The sequence below is a fragment of the Caretta caretta genome, chromosome 18 (assembly GCF_965140235.1).
Source record: "Caretta caretta isolate rCarCar2 chromosome 18, rCarCar1.hap1, whole genome shotgun sequence".
NCBI classification, from domain to species: domain Eukaryota; kingdom Metazoa; phylum Chordata; order Testudines; family Cheloniidae; genus Caretta; species Caretta caretta.
In genome coordinates this window covers 12,674,744-12,691,244 of record NC_134223.1, presented here as the reverse complement: position 1 = coordinate 12,691,244, position 16,501 = coordinate 12,674,744, and the positions used below count along the sequence as shown (strand labels likewise).

Here is a 16,501-nt window from a genome sequence, read left to right as displayed (position 1 = left end):
ATAATGAAAAATAATTGTGTGTGTAAACCAAAACAATGAAATAATAGGCAATACAACACCACTGAAATCAATAAGAGTTTTGTCATTGACTTAAGCAGAAGTGGACTTTTAAATCCCTTTTATCAAGTCTAATTTAAGGTGTGATCATGTAAGATCACTCACATTGGCAAGCTTATTGTTTTTACTCATTAAAACAGTCCCATTGAAGTCAACTAACTAGACTAAGGAGGATTTGTTGCTGTACAATTTCCACTTATTATTATTAATATTGATAGCTATGACAGTAAATGGGCTTTAAATCCTGCATGCTAATCCATGCAGATGGGGCCTCAGTCATTTTATAAGTTATCTTAAATACATTGCGATTATAACATAATATACTAAATATGGAACACACTGTATATATGGCCATGAACTATAAATAAATAATATGGAAGCAATAGTGGATAAATCAGTGGCTTTTAATTATGCTATGACCAAAAAAATAACCTCAGGGCTAATAAGCAAATACATGAAAAATAACGTCAGAGCTGAAACTGCTCACCACCGCCCCACAAGCTGTGCCCTGCGATGGAGCTCAGAGACAGGACAGACTCATTGCAGGTAGGGGTCAAGGCAGTCCCCAGGGCTGAGGCCTATCAGTTTATCGGAAAGTGACTGCTTCTGCCTGAGCTCGGGGTTGAGGTAGTTCCATCCATAGGGAAGGGGATGGATTAGCTGGGTCTGGAAATATGGCCTCCTCAGAGCAGGCGGAGCAGCCCAGCCAGGTAAACGGGGCTGGAGCCTTCTCCGCGCGCGCTGGGAGCGGGGCCGGGCTTTGTGCCCCACCCGGGGGGAGGTGTGCGCCCCCTGCTCCCCTACATAACTCCCCGGGAGGGGAGGTGTGTGCCCCCTGCACCCCCCTGGGGAGGGGCGGAGCGCCCTGCACCACTGTCTGACCCCCCCAAATGGGGAGAGGAGTATGCCTCAGCCCCCCCCCCCCCGTGACCTCCTCTGGGGATGGGGGGTGCCCCCTGTGTAACCCCCCCATGTCACCTCTTCTGGGGATGGGGGGTGCCCCCTGCCCCCTGTGTAACCCCCCCATCTCACCTCCTCTGGGGATGCGGGGGTGCCCCATGCCCCCTGTGTAACCCCCCCATGTCACCTCCTCTGGGATTGGGGGGGTGCCCCCTTCCCCCTGTGTAACCCCCCCATGTCACCTTCTCTGGGGATGGGGGTGCCCCCTTTCCCCTGTGTAACTCCCCCCATGTCACCTCCTCTAGGGATGGGGGTGTGCGCCCTGTCCCCTGTGTAACCCCCCCCATGTCACCTCCTCTGGGGATGGGGGTGTGCTCCCTGCCCCTTGTGTAAACCCCCCCATGTAACCTCCTCTGGGGATGGGGGGTGCCCCCTGCCCCCTGTGTAACACCCCCCCAGGGAGAGGGGGGGTGTGCCATGGATCCCCCTCGCCTATACTCCTCCACCCCATGGGAGTTTGCGTGTATGTGTATGCATCAAAGTCCCCCTCTTCCTTCCCCAACTTGTGCCCTTTTGCTCTCCAGGGAAGGGAGTCTGTGAGCCATGTGCAAAAAGAAAAGGAGTACTTGTGGCAGCCATGTGTTAAAAAAGTGCATTGTTGCTCTTTCCAACTGGGAATGCTGAAGCTCTGTAAATGACTCCATTCCCATCATATGAAACCTTGGTCTACCTTGGTTGTGACTAGAGAGGGAGTTGTCTTACTTGGCTGCGGTGTGTTTTTTCCCCAGATTGTTTATCTGGTCTGATAGGCAGGGGGCATACATGATGCCGTTACTACTAACCATAGACTTTCCAGAATCGGGCCTCTTCGTCCCACTCTCTAGTCTGTGCTTTAGCAGGAACTGATTTATGAGGCTCAATACGCTATAATAACAAAATGCAGTTCTGAATGGGAGAGACATTCAGGCCAGGCCCCTAGACAGTGTTTTTATTTCTGGATCTTTAGGTAAAATTTGATAAAGCTTTTGAAATAGAAAAAATACAGTTAGAGAGAGAAGAGAGATATGATTCATTTCAGCTGGGATTTGGAATGAGTTAGTCAGTGAGGTAGTGTGTGATAATTATTGTTTTAGTTGGCAGGTGTGACAGAGAGGAAGGCTCGTGCGCCAGCTGTGTTAAGGATATCGCTGCAATGAGTACAACATAAATGCCTTGATAGCCCTGGTCTGCACGTCAAGTTTAGATCGACATAGCTACATCCCTGAGTGCCGTAGTTAAGCCGACCTGACCCTTGATGGAGATGTGGCTAGGTCGACAGAACAATCAACCTAGCTACTGCCACTTGGGGAGGTGGATTACCTGTATGACATTCTGGGGTGCAATCCAGATCAGTGAGGGACTGTGTCACCCCTGCCTTGCAAACTTGGGTGCCTTGCAATGCTGTGCTACTGTAGCTCCCACCTGGGCCACTCACTAACAGCCTTCCAGCAAGCAGATAAAACCCTGGATGTCTGTGTATATCAGCAGCCTGCCAGTCAGTCACACTCTGGCTTCTACCAGCCTTGGTTACCACTTGCATGATGACAGGTTTCAGAGTAACAGCCGTGTTAGTCTGTATTCGCAAAAAGAAAAGGAGTACTTGTGGCACCTTAGAGACTAACCAATTTATTTGAGCATAAGCTTTCGTGAGCTACAGCTCACTTCATCGGATGCATCCGATGAAGTGAGCTGTAGCTCATGAAAGCTTATGCTCAAATAAATTGGTTAGTCTCTAAGGTGCCACAAGTACTCCTTTCCACTTGCATGATGACTCCAATACACTCCCAGTCCCTGCTTTCCCATGAGTTCTGCACTGTCCAGCCCTCTCCTTGACAATCCAGATATATTAGGTCCGTTGCCCCTCTACGGGGATCAATATACAACAGTTTGCTACCATAAATGGAGTTACCCACACAGTTCACAGTGCTGGATTAGTTTTGATTAAAGAATAAAACAAGTTTACAAGGAGTTAGATTTTAAGTTAGTACAAGTATAAAGCATTAGAGTCAGAAATGGTTATGAGAGAAATAAAGATAAAATGCTTCCCATTACTAAACTTAACACACTAGACTTGGGTCCAGATAAAATTCTTACCACGTGCTCCCAGCAACAGGGCTGACCAGCTTTCAGGCCAGGATCTCTCCCAAAGTCTAATGGCTGTTTCTGTTGTGTTCTTAGGTGAAAAAGAGAGAGAAGGATAGGGAGAGAGAATGTGGGTGTTTATGGCCCTCACTTTTATAGTTCAGTCACCCTTTGAAAAGCTTTTTTGTGAGGAAAGGAGAGCTTGTGGCACCTCAGAGACTAACAAATCTATTTGAGCATAAGCTTTTGTGAGCTACAGCTCACTTCATTAGTCTCTAAGGTGCCACAAGTACTCCTTTTTGCGAATACAGACTAACCGCTGCTACTCTGAAACCTTTCAGAGTAACAGCCGTGTTAGTCTGTATTCGCAAAAAGAAAAGGAGTACTTGTGGCACCTTAGAGACTAACCAATTTATTTGAGCATGAGCTTTCGAAGTGAGCTGTAGCTCACGAAAGCTCATGCTCAAATAAATTGGTTAGTCTCTAAGGTGCCACAAGTACTCTGAAACCTGTCATTTTCCTGAGGGTTACCTCTAGATAAAGTTCATTCCCTCTGTGCTGGTGGAGTCAAGGAGTCTGGTGGTGAAAAAGATTCCATGCTGTTGTTTGCTAAGATGCAAATCTGTTTTTTCTAGCCCCCATTGCTTGCCAAAGAATGGCCACTTGATAGGTGATTGCCCATGAGATTTGATGACACCTGGCTAGGGGCATTAGCTTGTCCTTTGTCTTTGAGAAACAGGTTTTCCCACTCCCCAGACTTGTCTGGTAAACACACTTCAGTCATGATTTCAGTTTATGTTAATAACTTTACATATAATGTTGCTACATACTTTCATCGTGATATTATTGATCAGTGCGTTATCAGTTTTCAAACGATATCTCACAAGGCATATTTTGTACAAAGATTTTTACAATAGCATGAAGGATGTGGAAAAACCTCTTCAGCTGATGTAGGAAGCGTCTACACTATGGCAGTACTGTGGCATAGTTGCAGTACTGCGCCTGTGCCACTGTAGCATCGACATGCCCTGGGTGGGGAGGGAGATAGGGACACACAAGGCCAGTGAGGTTGGCTGGAGCAAGCTCTAGGAGGGTATTAAAGGCTACGAGGACAATTTTAAACTGGATCCTGGAGCGAATGTGGGAAGCCTGAGAGGAGATGGAGGATGTAGCTTCTCTGTATGTGTGCAGTTCTGCACATGGTGGTACTTGGGAAGGCGATAGAGGAGAGAGCTGAAGTATAATGAAGAGGGGAAGGGAGGTATGAAGGCCTGGGTGAGGTTTCAGCAGCAGGGAGAAATGTGATGAAGTTAATATCTGCCTCCAGGAGAGTTCATGGTCTCCTAGGCCTTGTCCACATACGAACTTGGACTTGTTTAACTAAATCAATGCAAACCCCTGGATGAACACTCTTATTTTGGTTTGAGAGTGGCTATTTTGGATTAGTTTAAATTGGTTGGAAACAGGTTTAAACTAAACTTTTAAGTTGATAGTAATGAATAAATCAAAAGCGAGGAATTGTAGAAAATTGATACGGGAAACAAAGGGACACAAGGATAAATCTTTGGCCAGCAGAGTTAAGGACAATAAGAAGGCATTTTTAAGTATTGGGAACAAAAAGGAATCCTAACAATAGTACTGGTCCATTACTGAATGGAAATACTAGAATGATCAATAATAACGAAGAAAATGCAGAAATGTTCAATAAATATTTCTGTTCCACATTTGGGAAAGAAACAGACGATGAAGTCATATCATATGATAACACTTTTTCTGTTCCACTGGTCTCTTAGGAGGATGTTAAACAGCAGCTACTAAAGTTATACATTCTTAAACCAACAGGTCTGGATAACTTGCATGTAAGAGTTTTAAAAGGCTATCTGAGGAGCTCACTGGACTGTTAATGTTGATTTTCTTGGAACATGAGGAAAGTTCTAGGAGACTGGAAGAAAGCAAGTGTTGTGCCCGTATTTAAAAGGGGTAAACAGAATGACCTGGGTAATTATAGATCTGTCAGTTTGACATTGATTCCAGGCAAGATAATGGAGCAGCTGATATAGGATTAGATTAATAAAGAATTAAAGGAGTGTAACATAATTAATGCCAATCAACATGAGTTCATGGAAAGTGGATCCTATCAAACTAACTTAATATGTTTCTGGATGAGATTACCAGTTTGTTGATAAAGATAATAGTATTGATGTAATATACTTAGACTTCTGTAAGGCAGTCGACTTGGTACCGCATGACATTTTGATTAAAAAAACAAGAATGTTACAAAATTAACATGGCACACTTTACGTGGATTAAAAGCTGGCTAACTGATAGGTGTCAACATGTAATTGCAAATGGGGAATCGTCAAACAGGTGTTTCAAGTGGGGTCCTGCAGGGCTTGGTTCTTGGCCCTACACTGTTTTTAATAATGACCTCAAAGAAAACATTAAATCATCACTGATAAAGTTTGCAGATGGGACAAAAACTGGGGGTGTGGTAAGTAATGAAGACTGGTCAATGATTAAGAGCAATGTGGATCAACTGATAAGCTAGACTCAAGCAAACAATATGCCTTTTTATATGGCTAAATGTAGGAACAAAGAATGTGGGGCATTACTTACATGATGGGGTACTCTATCTTGGGAGGTAGTGACTCTGAAAAAGATTTGGGGGTCATGGCGAATAATCAGCTGAACGTGGGCTCCCAGGGCAACACTGTGGTCTAAAAGGCTAATGCAGTCCTTGGATGAATAAACAGGGGAATCTCAAGTAGAAGTAGAGAGGCGATTTTACTTCTGTATTTGCACTGGTGCAATTGCTACCGGAATACCGCGTCCAGTTCTGGTGTCCCTAATGCAGGAAGGATGTTGATAAATTGTAGAGTTCGGAGAAGAGCCATGAGAATGATGAAAGGATTAGAAAACATGCTTATAATGATAGACTCAAGAAACTCAAAAAGAAAAGGAGGACTTGTGGCACCTTAGAGACTAACCAATTTATTTGAGCATAAGCTTTCGTGAGCTACAGCTCACTTCATCGGATGCATTCTGTGGAAAGTATAGAAGATCTTTTTATACACACAAAGCATGAAAAAATGGGTGTTTACCACTACAAAAGGTTTTCTCTCCCCCCACCCCACTCAATCTGTTTATCTTAACAGAGAGAATATTAAAGAGTGACTTGATTACAGCCTATATCTACGTGGGGAACAAATATTTAATAACTGGCTCTTCAATCTAGCAGAGAAAGGTATAACATGATCCAATGGGTGGAAGTTGAAGCTAGACAAATTCAGACTGAAAATAAGGTGCAAATTTTTACAAGTGAGGGTAATTAACCATTGGAACAGCTTACCAAGGCTTGTGGTGGATTTTCCATCGCTGATCATTTTTAAACCAAGATGAGATGCTTTTCTAAAAGATCTGTTCTAGGGATTATTTTGAGGAAATTCTCTGGTCTGTGCTCTATAGGAGGTCAGAGTAGATGATTGCAATGGTCTCGCCTGGCCTTACAATCTACGAATCCATAAAAATGGAAGTAAGGCTGTTCATGCAGAGGTTTGCACTGGTTTAGATACATTATTTTAAACTCAAATCTTTGCTTGAACCAGTGCAGATCTCCCCGTGGACCCAGCCGTAAGGTGATGCTAGCATCTGATGAAGTGGGTTCTAGCCCATGAAAGCTTATGCCCAAATAAATTTGTTAGTCTCTAAGGTACCACAAGGACTCCTCATTGTTTTTGCTAGCTGTTTAGGGTCAGGTTTGCTGGACTTTCGGCTTTTCACTGGCCAACCATCCTTGATGGTACTTTTTGGCACAGGCATTATGTGCCATTCTCACTCACCTGGGTGAACATCTCAGCAGGATGAAAATTTGGGAAAGCAGGATGAAAATTTGGGAAAGATTGGAACTGACGTGTGGGTCATCTGGGAAATCTTCCCGGGCTATTAGCTTTAAGCATTCTAGAAAGAGTCTGATAAATTGTAGTGCCACCTGGAAAGTCTGGTTGCCTGAGAAGTAGTCAGGATTCTCATGAATTGCCTGGAGGGACAAGGAAGTTATGTACACTGTCATCTTCACCCATCCCCCTGTTGAGACCTTTTATTACAGTTACCCAGAGCTGCAGTGCCCCAAAAGGAGGTTTAATATTTGAAAATGGAAACTCCTCTCTTTCTTGTATGTCTAGTAAATGTGACCTAGTGTTTGGCTCATAAGAACCTCCTGGGTTTTAATCCCAGCTCTGACACTGACTTCTCTGTGACCTTGGGCAAGACATGTCACCTCTTCCTGTCTTGGTTTCCCAATGTGAAAAATGGAGATGGTAATAGTTAACAAGTTCATAGGGTGTCAGCGTTTGTAAAGAGCTAAATGGTGTTATTACTCTGTCCGCTTTCTCTCTGCCAAGAAGTGTTTGAGATAGGACAGAATATTTCTTTCGCTGGCACATGCTGCTGAAGAGTAATTGTTCCACATTAGGGCAATTATTGTCTGTTTAATTGCATTGGGGAGGAGGGAAATTGCTTCTCTGGATGGGCTGGAATAACAATGTTTTGCTGCCTGAAGTCTTTGGGGGTGGAAGGGGCTGGCTAACCCGTTTCTTGCTGGACTCAACTGCAGCCTGTGTGGAAGTGCTCGTTTCCAGGCAGTCGCACTCCCTAGGGATGTTATCACTCCAGGAGTGATCCAGCTGATACATAGGGCAGCTCTGGAGGTGTGTGTTGCCCCAGGTGTGTGAGGCAGCACTCAATGTGTGGTTAAAGAGCAGCTGCTGTTCTGTGGTAGTTTTAAAAGGATATTCTACTTTGGAATAATCCTGCTTGTTTGTGACATTTTCTCCCCTTCCCTGCTCACTACTCTGTGTACCCGAGTGGAAATTAATTAGGATCATTGTTGTTCTCCACATCCATCAGCTTTTGGCTGCTGTCTTCCCCACCTGGAGTCCTCACCCTCTGTCTGTGACATTGTTAACATTTCCACTGCAGTGAGTTAAGTCCTCAGGCAAGGCTTGATCCTGTGAGATGCCAAGTGCCCTCCCCTTCCATTGATCTCAGTGGGATTTGAAAGCACCCAGCGACTTGTAGTATTGGGTGGAAGAAACACAGAATGAAGCCTCCAAGAGAGCAATAGACAGCAGGGGTGGCTGGACTCTTAAGGGAGACATTGTTGAGCTAAAAAAAGTCGTAACAGATGTCTTTACCAATATGACTAATGCAGAGTCCAATCCAACTTTCATTGAAGTCAGTGGGAATTTTAAATTGAAGCTGAAAGAACTAAAAAATGAATTGACTTTTTCCCCATTGATGCTGTTTGTTTGTTTGTTTGCACATAGTTCAGCATGAGGGTGTTGAGTATTATCACCACCCTGTGTGGTCTGTTAATACTGAGGGCATGGCTACACTGGAAACGTCAAAGCGCTGTCGCGGGAGTGCTCCCGCAGCAGCATGCGAGTGTGGTCACACGTGAGCGCTGGGGGAGAGCTCTCCGAGTGCTCCTGGTAATCCGCCTCCACGAGGGGATTAGCTCCGAGTGCTGGGAGCCTGTCTACACTAGCGCTTTAAAGCGCTCAGACTTGCTGCGCTCGGGGGGGGGGGTGATTTTTCACACCTCTGAGCCAGCAAGTTAGAGCGCTATAAAATGTACGTGTAGACAAGCCCTTAGTACTCAGCATGATTCCTGTTAAAATTCTAAAAAGGCCATAAATGTTTCTATTGGGGTTTGTAAAAGATTTATTTTTTGTTTACTAAATATACTTTTGGTGCCCTCTTAGACTCATGGACGGTGACAGTGCTTCCTTTAATAAATCAAATAACAACAAAGATCCTTCTTTTCTGTGAATGTCCCTAATAATAAAATCAGGGGAAGAGTAGAGAGACAGTGCAAAGAGATGAGCAGGACTGTTTTTAAAAATCAGTTTTCCAATTTTCCTTCGGGCATCAGCTTTTCTGTTAACTCTAAACTCTATGGCAATAGACTTGATGACTCAAACTCAGCAAGCCACCAGCCCTGGCCTCTGATTTTTCTAACAAACACTGAATCCCTATACCACTGGAAAACCTAAAATTTCTTTTAAAACATTTGGCAATGATGCTGTTGCTTAGATAACAATGTTCTAAATTTCCAAGCCACTTGGTTTGGGATACAAATGACACCTAATTGGCTGTATAATCACACACACAAGCTGAGACTCTTGTCACCCAGAAGTTAGCATGTAGTATGTCTGTGTGAGTGAGAAAAGGATTAAAAATATGGAGCTGCTGCCTGAGTGGGTGTGGTATTCCCCCAGGGTACAATCTGGACCACTGAACAGCTGTGTCTCCTTAATTCTCTAGCATGGGGTGCCTTTTACACTGCTATGCTGTCAGAACTTCTTCACCTGGCCTGCTCAGACAGCCTTCAGCATGCAAATTCACTCCCAATTAAATACAGTAACTCCTCACTTAAAGTCATCCCAGTTAATGTTGTTTCGTTGTTACGTTGCTGATCAATTAGGGAACATGCTCGTTTAAAGTTGTGCAATGCTCCACTCTTACATTGTTTGGCTGCCTGCTTTCTCCACAGCTGGCAGCCTCCCTATGCTGCCCCCACTCCAGTGCCTCCCGCCTGCCAGCAGACCCCGTGGATCAGTGCCTTCCCCCTTCTCTCCCCCGCCTCCTGCCCTTGGCAATCAGCTGGCTTGCGGTGTTTAGAAGGGAGGGGAGGGAGGGGGAGCCTGCATGCCAAGTCCTCGCTCCTCCCCCCTCCCTCCTGCCTCCAAAACGCCGCAAGCCATCTGATTGCCACGGGCAGGAGGCGGGGGGGAGGGGGGAGGAGCAAGGACTTGGTGTGCAGGCTCCGCCTCCCTCCCCTGCCTCCTGAACGCTGCAAGCCAGCTGATTGCCGAGGGAGGGGGGAGGAGCAAGGACTCGGCGCGCCTCCCCCCTCCGTCCCCTGCCTCGTGCCCGCGGCAATCAGCTGGCTTGTGGTGTTTAGAAGGGAGGGGAGGGAGGGGGAGTCTGCGCACCAAGTCCTTGCTCCTCCCTCCTGCCTCCAAAACGCCACAAGCCAGCTGATTGCCACGGGCAGGAGGTGGGGGGTGGGGGGGGCGCCGAGTCTTTTTGTCTGGCCAAAAAAAATTTTCCTGGAACCTAACCCCCCCATTTACATTCATTCTTATGGGGAAATTGGATTCGCTTAACATCGTATCACTTAAAGTCACATTTTTCAGGAACATAACTGCAACGTTAAGTGAGGAGTTACTGTACATGAGCATTATGACCAGTCACTCATGAATTACATACAGGGGGATACCTGCAAATTCTTAGTCCCAGCCTTGTCTCCCCCCCACACCCACCAAAATGTGTGTCTTGTACTGTGCAGCACACTACTGAACAATGCAAGCTCATAGAAAGTCTGTCATTTCATCAAAGGAAAATGATATATGCACCAGTCTTGGTTATCCCAAATGGAGCTTCCCACACACTTTAATCCAAACGCGCCGGTTAAGATAAAACAATTAGATAAGTTTATTAACTACAGAAATATTTTAAGTGATTACAAGTGATAATGCATAAAAGTCAAGATTGTTTACAAAAGAAATAAAAGAGTAATAGGCAAGCTAATACATGACTTAACAAGCTAAGTGAACGTACAAGCAAAGGTTTTGCCTCAGCATACACTGTTGTACATTTCACAGGCTGGGTCTCCTTCCAGCCTGGGACCACTCCCCACTTAGTTTAGTTCTTTGAGAGTCATTGATGTAATGTGCATAGAGGTGGGAGGAGGAGGAGAGGTAAAATCAAGTCGTTCTCTCCCCGCCCCGTTTATAACTCAATTTCTTGTGCTAGAAACATCCTTGCTGAGTCATGGTGACGTGTAGTCTGTTGTGGATGTGATGTTTGAAACGTTCCTGTGATGCAATGTAAATTTCTTATTTACACCTTCCCATTGGTGGAGAATAGCCGCTTAAGTAAGTGATAACCCTCTTGACTTCGTTGATAACTGTCTGGGGGTGCCAGTGTGTCTTTGTCTCTGGAAAATCTGGTTTGTGCCTGCTTGTCTTAACCTTGGAGCATGTTATAACAAAGATACTTAGTAGAATCTAATATGTTCTCATACAATGTTGATACACACATTTTACCAAGACAATAATATTCAGCAGATTATGAGTCTTCAATTAATATCTCCCAAGGCACACTTTATACAAAATTTATCATAGTCTAATAAAAGTGGTGACCATAATAGTATAGACCATCACATGGGACTTGGTACTAATATGGTTGCTGCATCCACTAGGGTAGGATAACCCATAAGCACAATGCTTGCAGTGTACAAGGTTTTTCTTTTCTGCAGTATAATGCCGCAGAGCAGAGTGGGCTAAAGACAGGCGGAATCTAATTTTAATGTCAGAGACAGAAACAGGAGAGATGGTGATGTAGATGGAAGGCACTGGTGGTCTACACCTTTCATACTTACCAATGCAATACCTATGATTAAGCTTGGAGATAAAGGAGACTACCAGGACCTAAAGTTTAAAATGTTACATGTGTGGCTAAAAACACTTTTAAAGCCACATTAATCTGGCCTGGGGTGGTCCCAGTGCCCAGCTGTTTTTTGTTTTGTTTTGGGGGAGGAGGTGATCAAAGCAAATGTAGTGCTTTTACGGCTGCAGAGTCTTAATTCCTCTAATTGTTTCAGAGGCAATATCAAGGCAAGCTTACCCCAAATCTGCCAATGTCTCTTGCCTGTTTATCTTCTGGCCTTTCTGCTGAGGCTGCAACAAGGGACGGGGTGTTCTGTAATGTAGACACCTGAGCTCTACATCCAGCCACATCACATGGCAGTAATATATTGTCTCAGCCAGTGAACTGGAGGAGAAATGCTCCATGTCATATGAGACTAGCTCCTTAAACTTTGAATTGTCCCTTGAGTTTCTTGTGTTTGAAAGCTTTGCTGCAAGGGAAATGCACCATCACCATCTCCATCTCCATTAAAAACAATAGTAAACATGGCTGATACAATCGAAATACCATAAATAACTTGTAAGTCAGATGCATATGGTCAGTCTGTTTAAAGGCAGCTCTCAGAGTGCTTCAGTATTTGTCCTATGAGTATTCAGAATTCAAATTCCTATTGATAAGTGTAATGTATGGTTTCCCATAGTATCCTGCGCTTTCTATGGAGGAGTTAATCATCCAGCATCAGACAAAGTCCAGGAATAACCAAATGTTCCACATGTGCTGAGTGAGTTTACAGCAAATATTGGTTAGACTCCAGAAGAAAGTGCATATGGGCATATTCAGGGCACTAGTGGAATGTCCTACAGTTGTACAATCTGCAGTAGTTAAGTCAGGGAAGTAGGTTCTTTTCTATGTTTTGCTACTGACTTGCTCTGTGATCTTAGGCAAATCGCTTAGCCTCTTGTTGCCTCAGTTTCCATATCTGCAAAATAGGAATAACTAAACCTCACATTAGATGTGTGAGACTTAATTAGTACTCGCAAAATTGCTTTGAATTCCTTGGAAAGAGCTACAGAAGGGCCAGACATACTTATTCTGAATAACCAGTTTTTGTAAGCAGAATATCTGTGGAACAGTGGCATAGAGGAGTAATGCTCCACAAATGGCTCCATAGCCACATGTAGCTTTTAGGGTTTCATCAAGGGTTTTTCAGTGTGCCTTTTGCTCTGCCTGTTCTCAGAAATTCTGATCCAAACCCCATTGAAGTCAATGGGAGTCTTTCCATTGACTTCAGTGGGCTTTCAGTCAGCACCAGAGACAGCACAAGTGTTAACCGCAAGAGGGCTCCCAAAATGGCGCCTAAGTACATTAAGTATTGGGGTGAGAGCATGGGGAGAAGAGGTACCAGTGTGTCAAAGTAAGTCCTGGAGGATCTTGTGGCCTTGGTGCTGTGGCATTGTGTCAATATGTGGTGAGATGGCCTCAGGACTCTATGCCCTAGTTATTTTGTAGTTTATAGACTCCCTTTGACTAAGTAGCTCACCAGCTGTGCAAGGCTGTGTTCCGCTGTCATAGGATCTATCTGCTCTAATATAGGCTTTTGTTAATGTGTAGTCCCTCAGGATTGTAGAAGGGAGACCTATATCACACACAGACTCCTACTGTTCTTCACCAGGATTTGAAAGGCGCACCAGATACCTGTTAGCCAGAGGACAAAAGGAAAGATTTTGGGGAGGGCCACAAGCTACATCTGGAGGTAACACCTCCATTATTTTTTTCTGGTGCTTTCCCAAGCATCAACATGGTAAACCTGACCTGATTCTTGTAAGTTTCACACTTAACCCTGGGGTTCCAAAGAACAGCAGAAAAACAGACTAATGTTGTGTCAGTTCACTCAGCTTTCCCAAGCATCAGAAATGAGCAGCTGCAGAGGCACTGGAGCTGACTTACTGCAGACTTGAGCAGTCACGATTACGTAAGTTACACTTCATGTTTGGTAGGTTTTCTCTGCAATCATAAGGTCCATAAACTTAATTTTAAAAAAAAACAAAAGCTTAAAATCTGCAGAAATTGGCTGCTTATATCCTCAAACTCACTAGAGAGAATTTCACACTCACTGGTAGTAAATAGGTAAATGGATGTTTCAGTGTCCATCCTCCAGATGATGCACAGTGGGAGCTTGCAACATTGTTTCTAGATTTGGAAGAGTGAAATCTTAGCTGTCCAAACTGTTGGGAATTGCGTTAGAGGTTGGATTTGGTGTTGTGTGCTTAGCAACGCGGAAATTCTAGTTTGCCACCTGCTAAAGGTGGGGGAGACTGCAGGGTTATCAGTTTCATCTCTCAGAAGGGGTGATGCTCACAGAGGGTGAACCCGGTTTTTTTCCAGCATCGTTCTCTGCAGATTGTTCATAACTGCTATTAACTGAACTCTGCTTAGCTCCCCAGACCAGATAACCACAAGGCCACTCCCAAGGCTCCTAGAGTGACAAAAATGAGCAGGGAGGACTCAGGATCCTTACACCTGAGCTCCCATCTTAAACACTCGACCAAATTCCCACAATGTCCTGAAGAAAGGTGGCCCCACCACACTTTGATATTCAACTCTGTGGGTTCCCTTTCCTGAAAGCCTCCTCCTGATCTTAACCCTTTGGACACCAGCATTTTCCAGAAAACCAGCCAGACTACGGAGTATTTACTATGAGGTATGCAGCTGTCCGCAGTCTCCAAGGGGTTAACTTAGCCCTGATCTCTAAATAAACCACACCAAGTGTATTTTTGTTTTAATCTCTAGATTTTCCCCACTTTTTTGTAGGCGAGACTTTAAGCTCACTTGGTGGCTTGCCCTGATCCTGCTATAAAATCTCAAAAGCACGGGTGCATATACAAGAGAGAGTGAATGTGAGGCCAGTGGAAGAGCTTGTAGCTGGGGAGATAGTGTCCCTCTTAGTAGCTTGGAGATGGGGTCATGCACTTTAGCACTTGGACACCCTTGTCTTGGTGCCATGTAATACTGTCTCCTGCACTGAAATAGAAGGGTAATGGGGCCTGCAATATGGGGACCTAGAGGATATATCTGAGTCCTGGTACTGCTGCAAGTACGACCAAGAACAATGAGGTTGCAGTGAAGTGAATTATTGGCACCCTCTTGTGGTAAATGCTTGTTCCTAACAGGCAGTGCCTTATTTTTTAACATGGGAAACACCTGAGATGCTTAGTAGGTGTGATATGTTGTATAAGAGTGAATCAGACAGAATGGGGGAGAAGGTCTCTGAGGCCTGGTCTACACTACATGGTTAGGTTGACATAAGCTGCCTTGTGTTGATCTAGCTTTGGAAGTGTATTCAGTTAAATTACGCTCTCACCGACGTAAGTGTCTCTCTGCGCCGATTTAGTAACACCACCTCCCAGAGCAGCATAGAGTCACTGGTGATGTAATTGGGTCAACGCAGTATCAGTGCGCACAACTGTTCCTGGCTTTCAGGAGCCATCCCACAATGCCCCACCCTGACAATTCAATCTATACAAGCGCGCCTGATGAGGGCGCACACCGCTGACGCAAGGAGTCAAGTGTGCACACACAAGCGGTGTGGTGGCTGTATGTCAACGTAAGTTAGGTCGACATAATTTTATAGTGTAGATATGGGATGAGACTTTGTGGTGTTACTTGATGGTTTAAGCTGAGGGTCTTGCATGCACACAAAACTCCAGCTTGTGCTAGGGAAAGGGGCCTCTGTGCTCTAAACTTGCCTCTGTGTTTTGTGCTGGTGAAACATGGGTCTTTGATAAAGTTATTTCTGCTTTTGGACTGTGGAGGCAGTCAACAAGGTTAAAGTATGATCTGAGCCTGAAAGCTAGAATCTCCTGAGTTCTAAGTTCAGCTTGACCATTGCTTCAGGTCACATAGCTGTCAACTCTCTTCACCCCTCTGTGTTTCTGTTTCCACATCTGTAACACAAGAGTGACAATTCTAAGCTCACTGGGGAGTCATGAACTTGACTATATTTCTAAGGTGCCTGTTACCTTGGTATCTTGGTTAAGTGTAAAGCTCTTTGGAAATAGAAACTCCCATGCAAGTGTTAAATATCATTCATAAATTGAGCCCCATATTGATAAATGGGATGTGGAATAGATAGTGTTTGGTTTTTGGAACTTCATGATTAAATTTCCTAATATTTTTTCACTGTTTAAAAAAAAATCCATCTCCCTTTTCCTATGTGGCTAGTCGAAGTCACAAAGTTGCTGTGAGGTCTAATTAATTAACATGAATTTGGTTTGAAATCCTTGGATGAATGATGCTAAAGAAATGCAAAACATTGTTCTATTCCAGAGATGGGATATGCCAAACTTTAGACTAAATTCAGTCTTTCTACACAGGATAATAAAACACTGGACCAGAGAGATGTACCTTTGTACTCAATTTAATAACAATACTTTGGACTTCTATAGCAACCCCCCCCCCCCCCGGGGAACGCAAAGCACTTTGCAAACATTAAGCCCTGGGAGGTGGGTGAAATGTTATCTTCAGTTTACACGTGGAAAAACTGAGGCACACACAGAAAGGGGAAATGGCCTGCCCAGGATCACACAGTGAGTCCAGTGGTGCAGCTAGGAATTTAGGCATACTGATTTCCAGTCTCAAGTTCTGTCCACTAGGTCACCTTGCTATTGAATTCTGAAGTGTAATTATCAGGTATGTTTCTTTCAAAATGGCATGACTGATCTGTCTGTCAGTGATTTCTTTGACTCATGGTAACTAATGACTCCTCAGAGGTGCTGAGCGCTTGCAGCTTCCATTGGATTAAATGGAAGTTGCAGGAGCTTAGCATCTCTGATGTCCAGGCCTTTTGGGTCACATGTGATCTTTGGTTCATGACAGAGCTGCCATTCATGTCAATGGCTGTGAGTGCCTGATCCTGGTCGGGTGCTGTGGGGCCTTAACATACAAGCATTTTTAGATGTGTCCATCAGGTGGCACTGTAACATCACTCTTC

The 16,501-nt window shown here is 44.5% G+C and overlaps 1 protein-coding gene across 1 annotated transcript in view; it reads left to right on the top strand.

The window, feature by feature from the left end:
• Positions 1-693: 693 nt before the first annotated feature.
• Positions 694-16,501, top strand: part of PEX14 (peroxisomal biogenesis factor 14) — a 105,703-nt gene continuing 89,895 nt past the window's right edge. Inside the window, exon 1 of the mRNA XM_048824777.2 lies at positions 694-767. Coding sequence (XP_048680734.1) covers positions 732-767 — 36 coding nt within the window. The 5' untranslated portion in view covers positions 694-731. The remainder of the gene's footprint in view (positions 768-16,501) is intronic.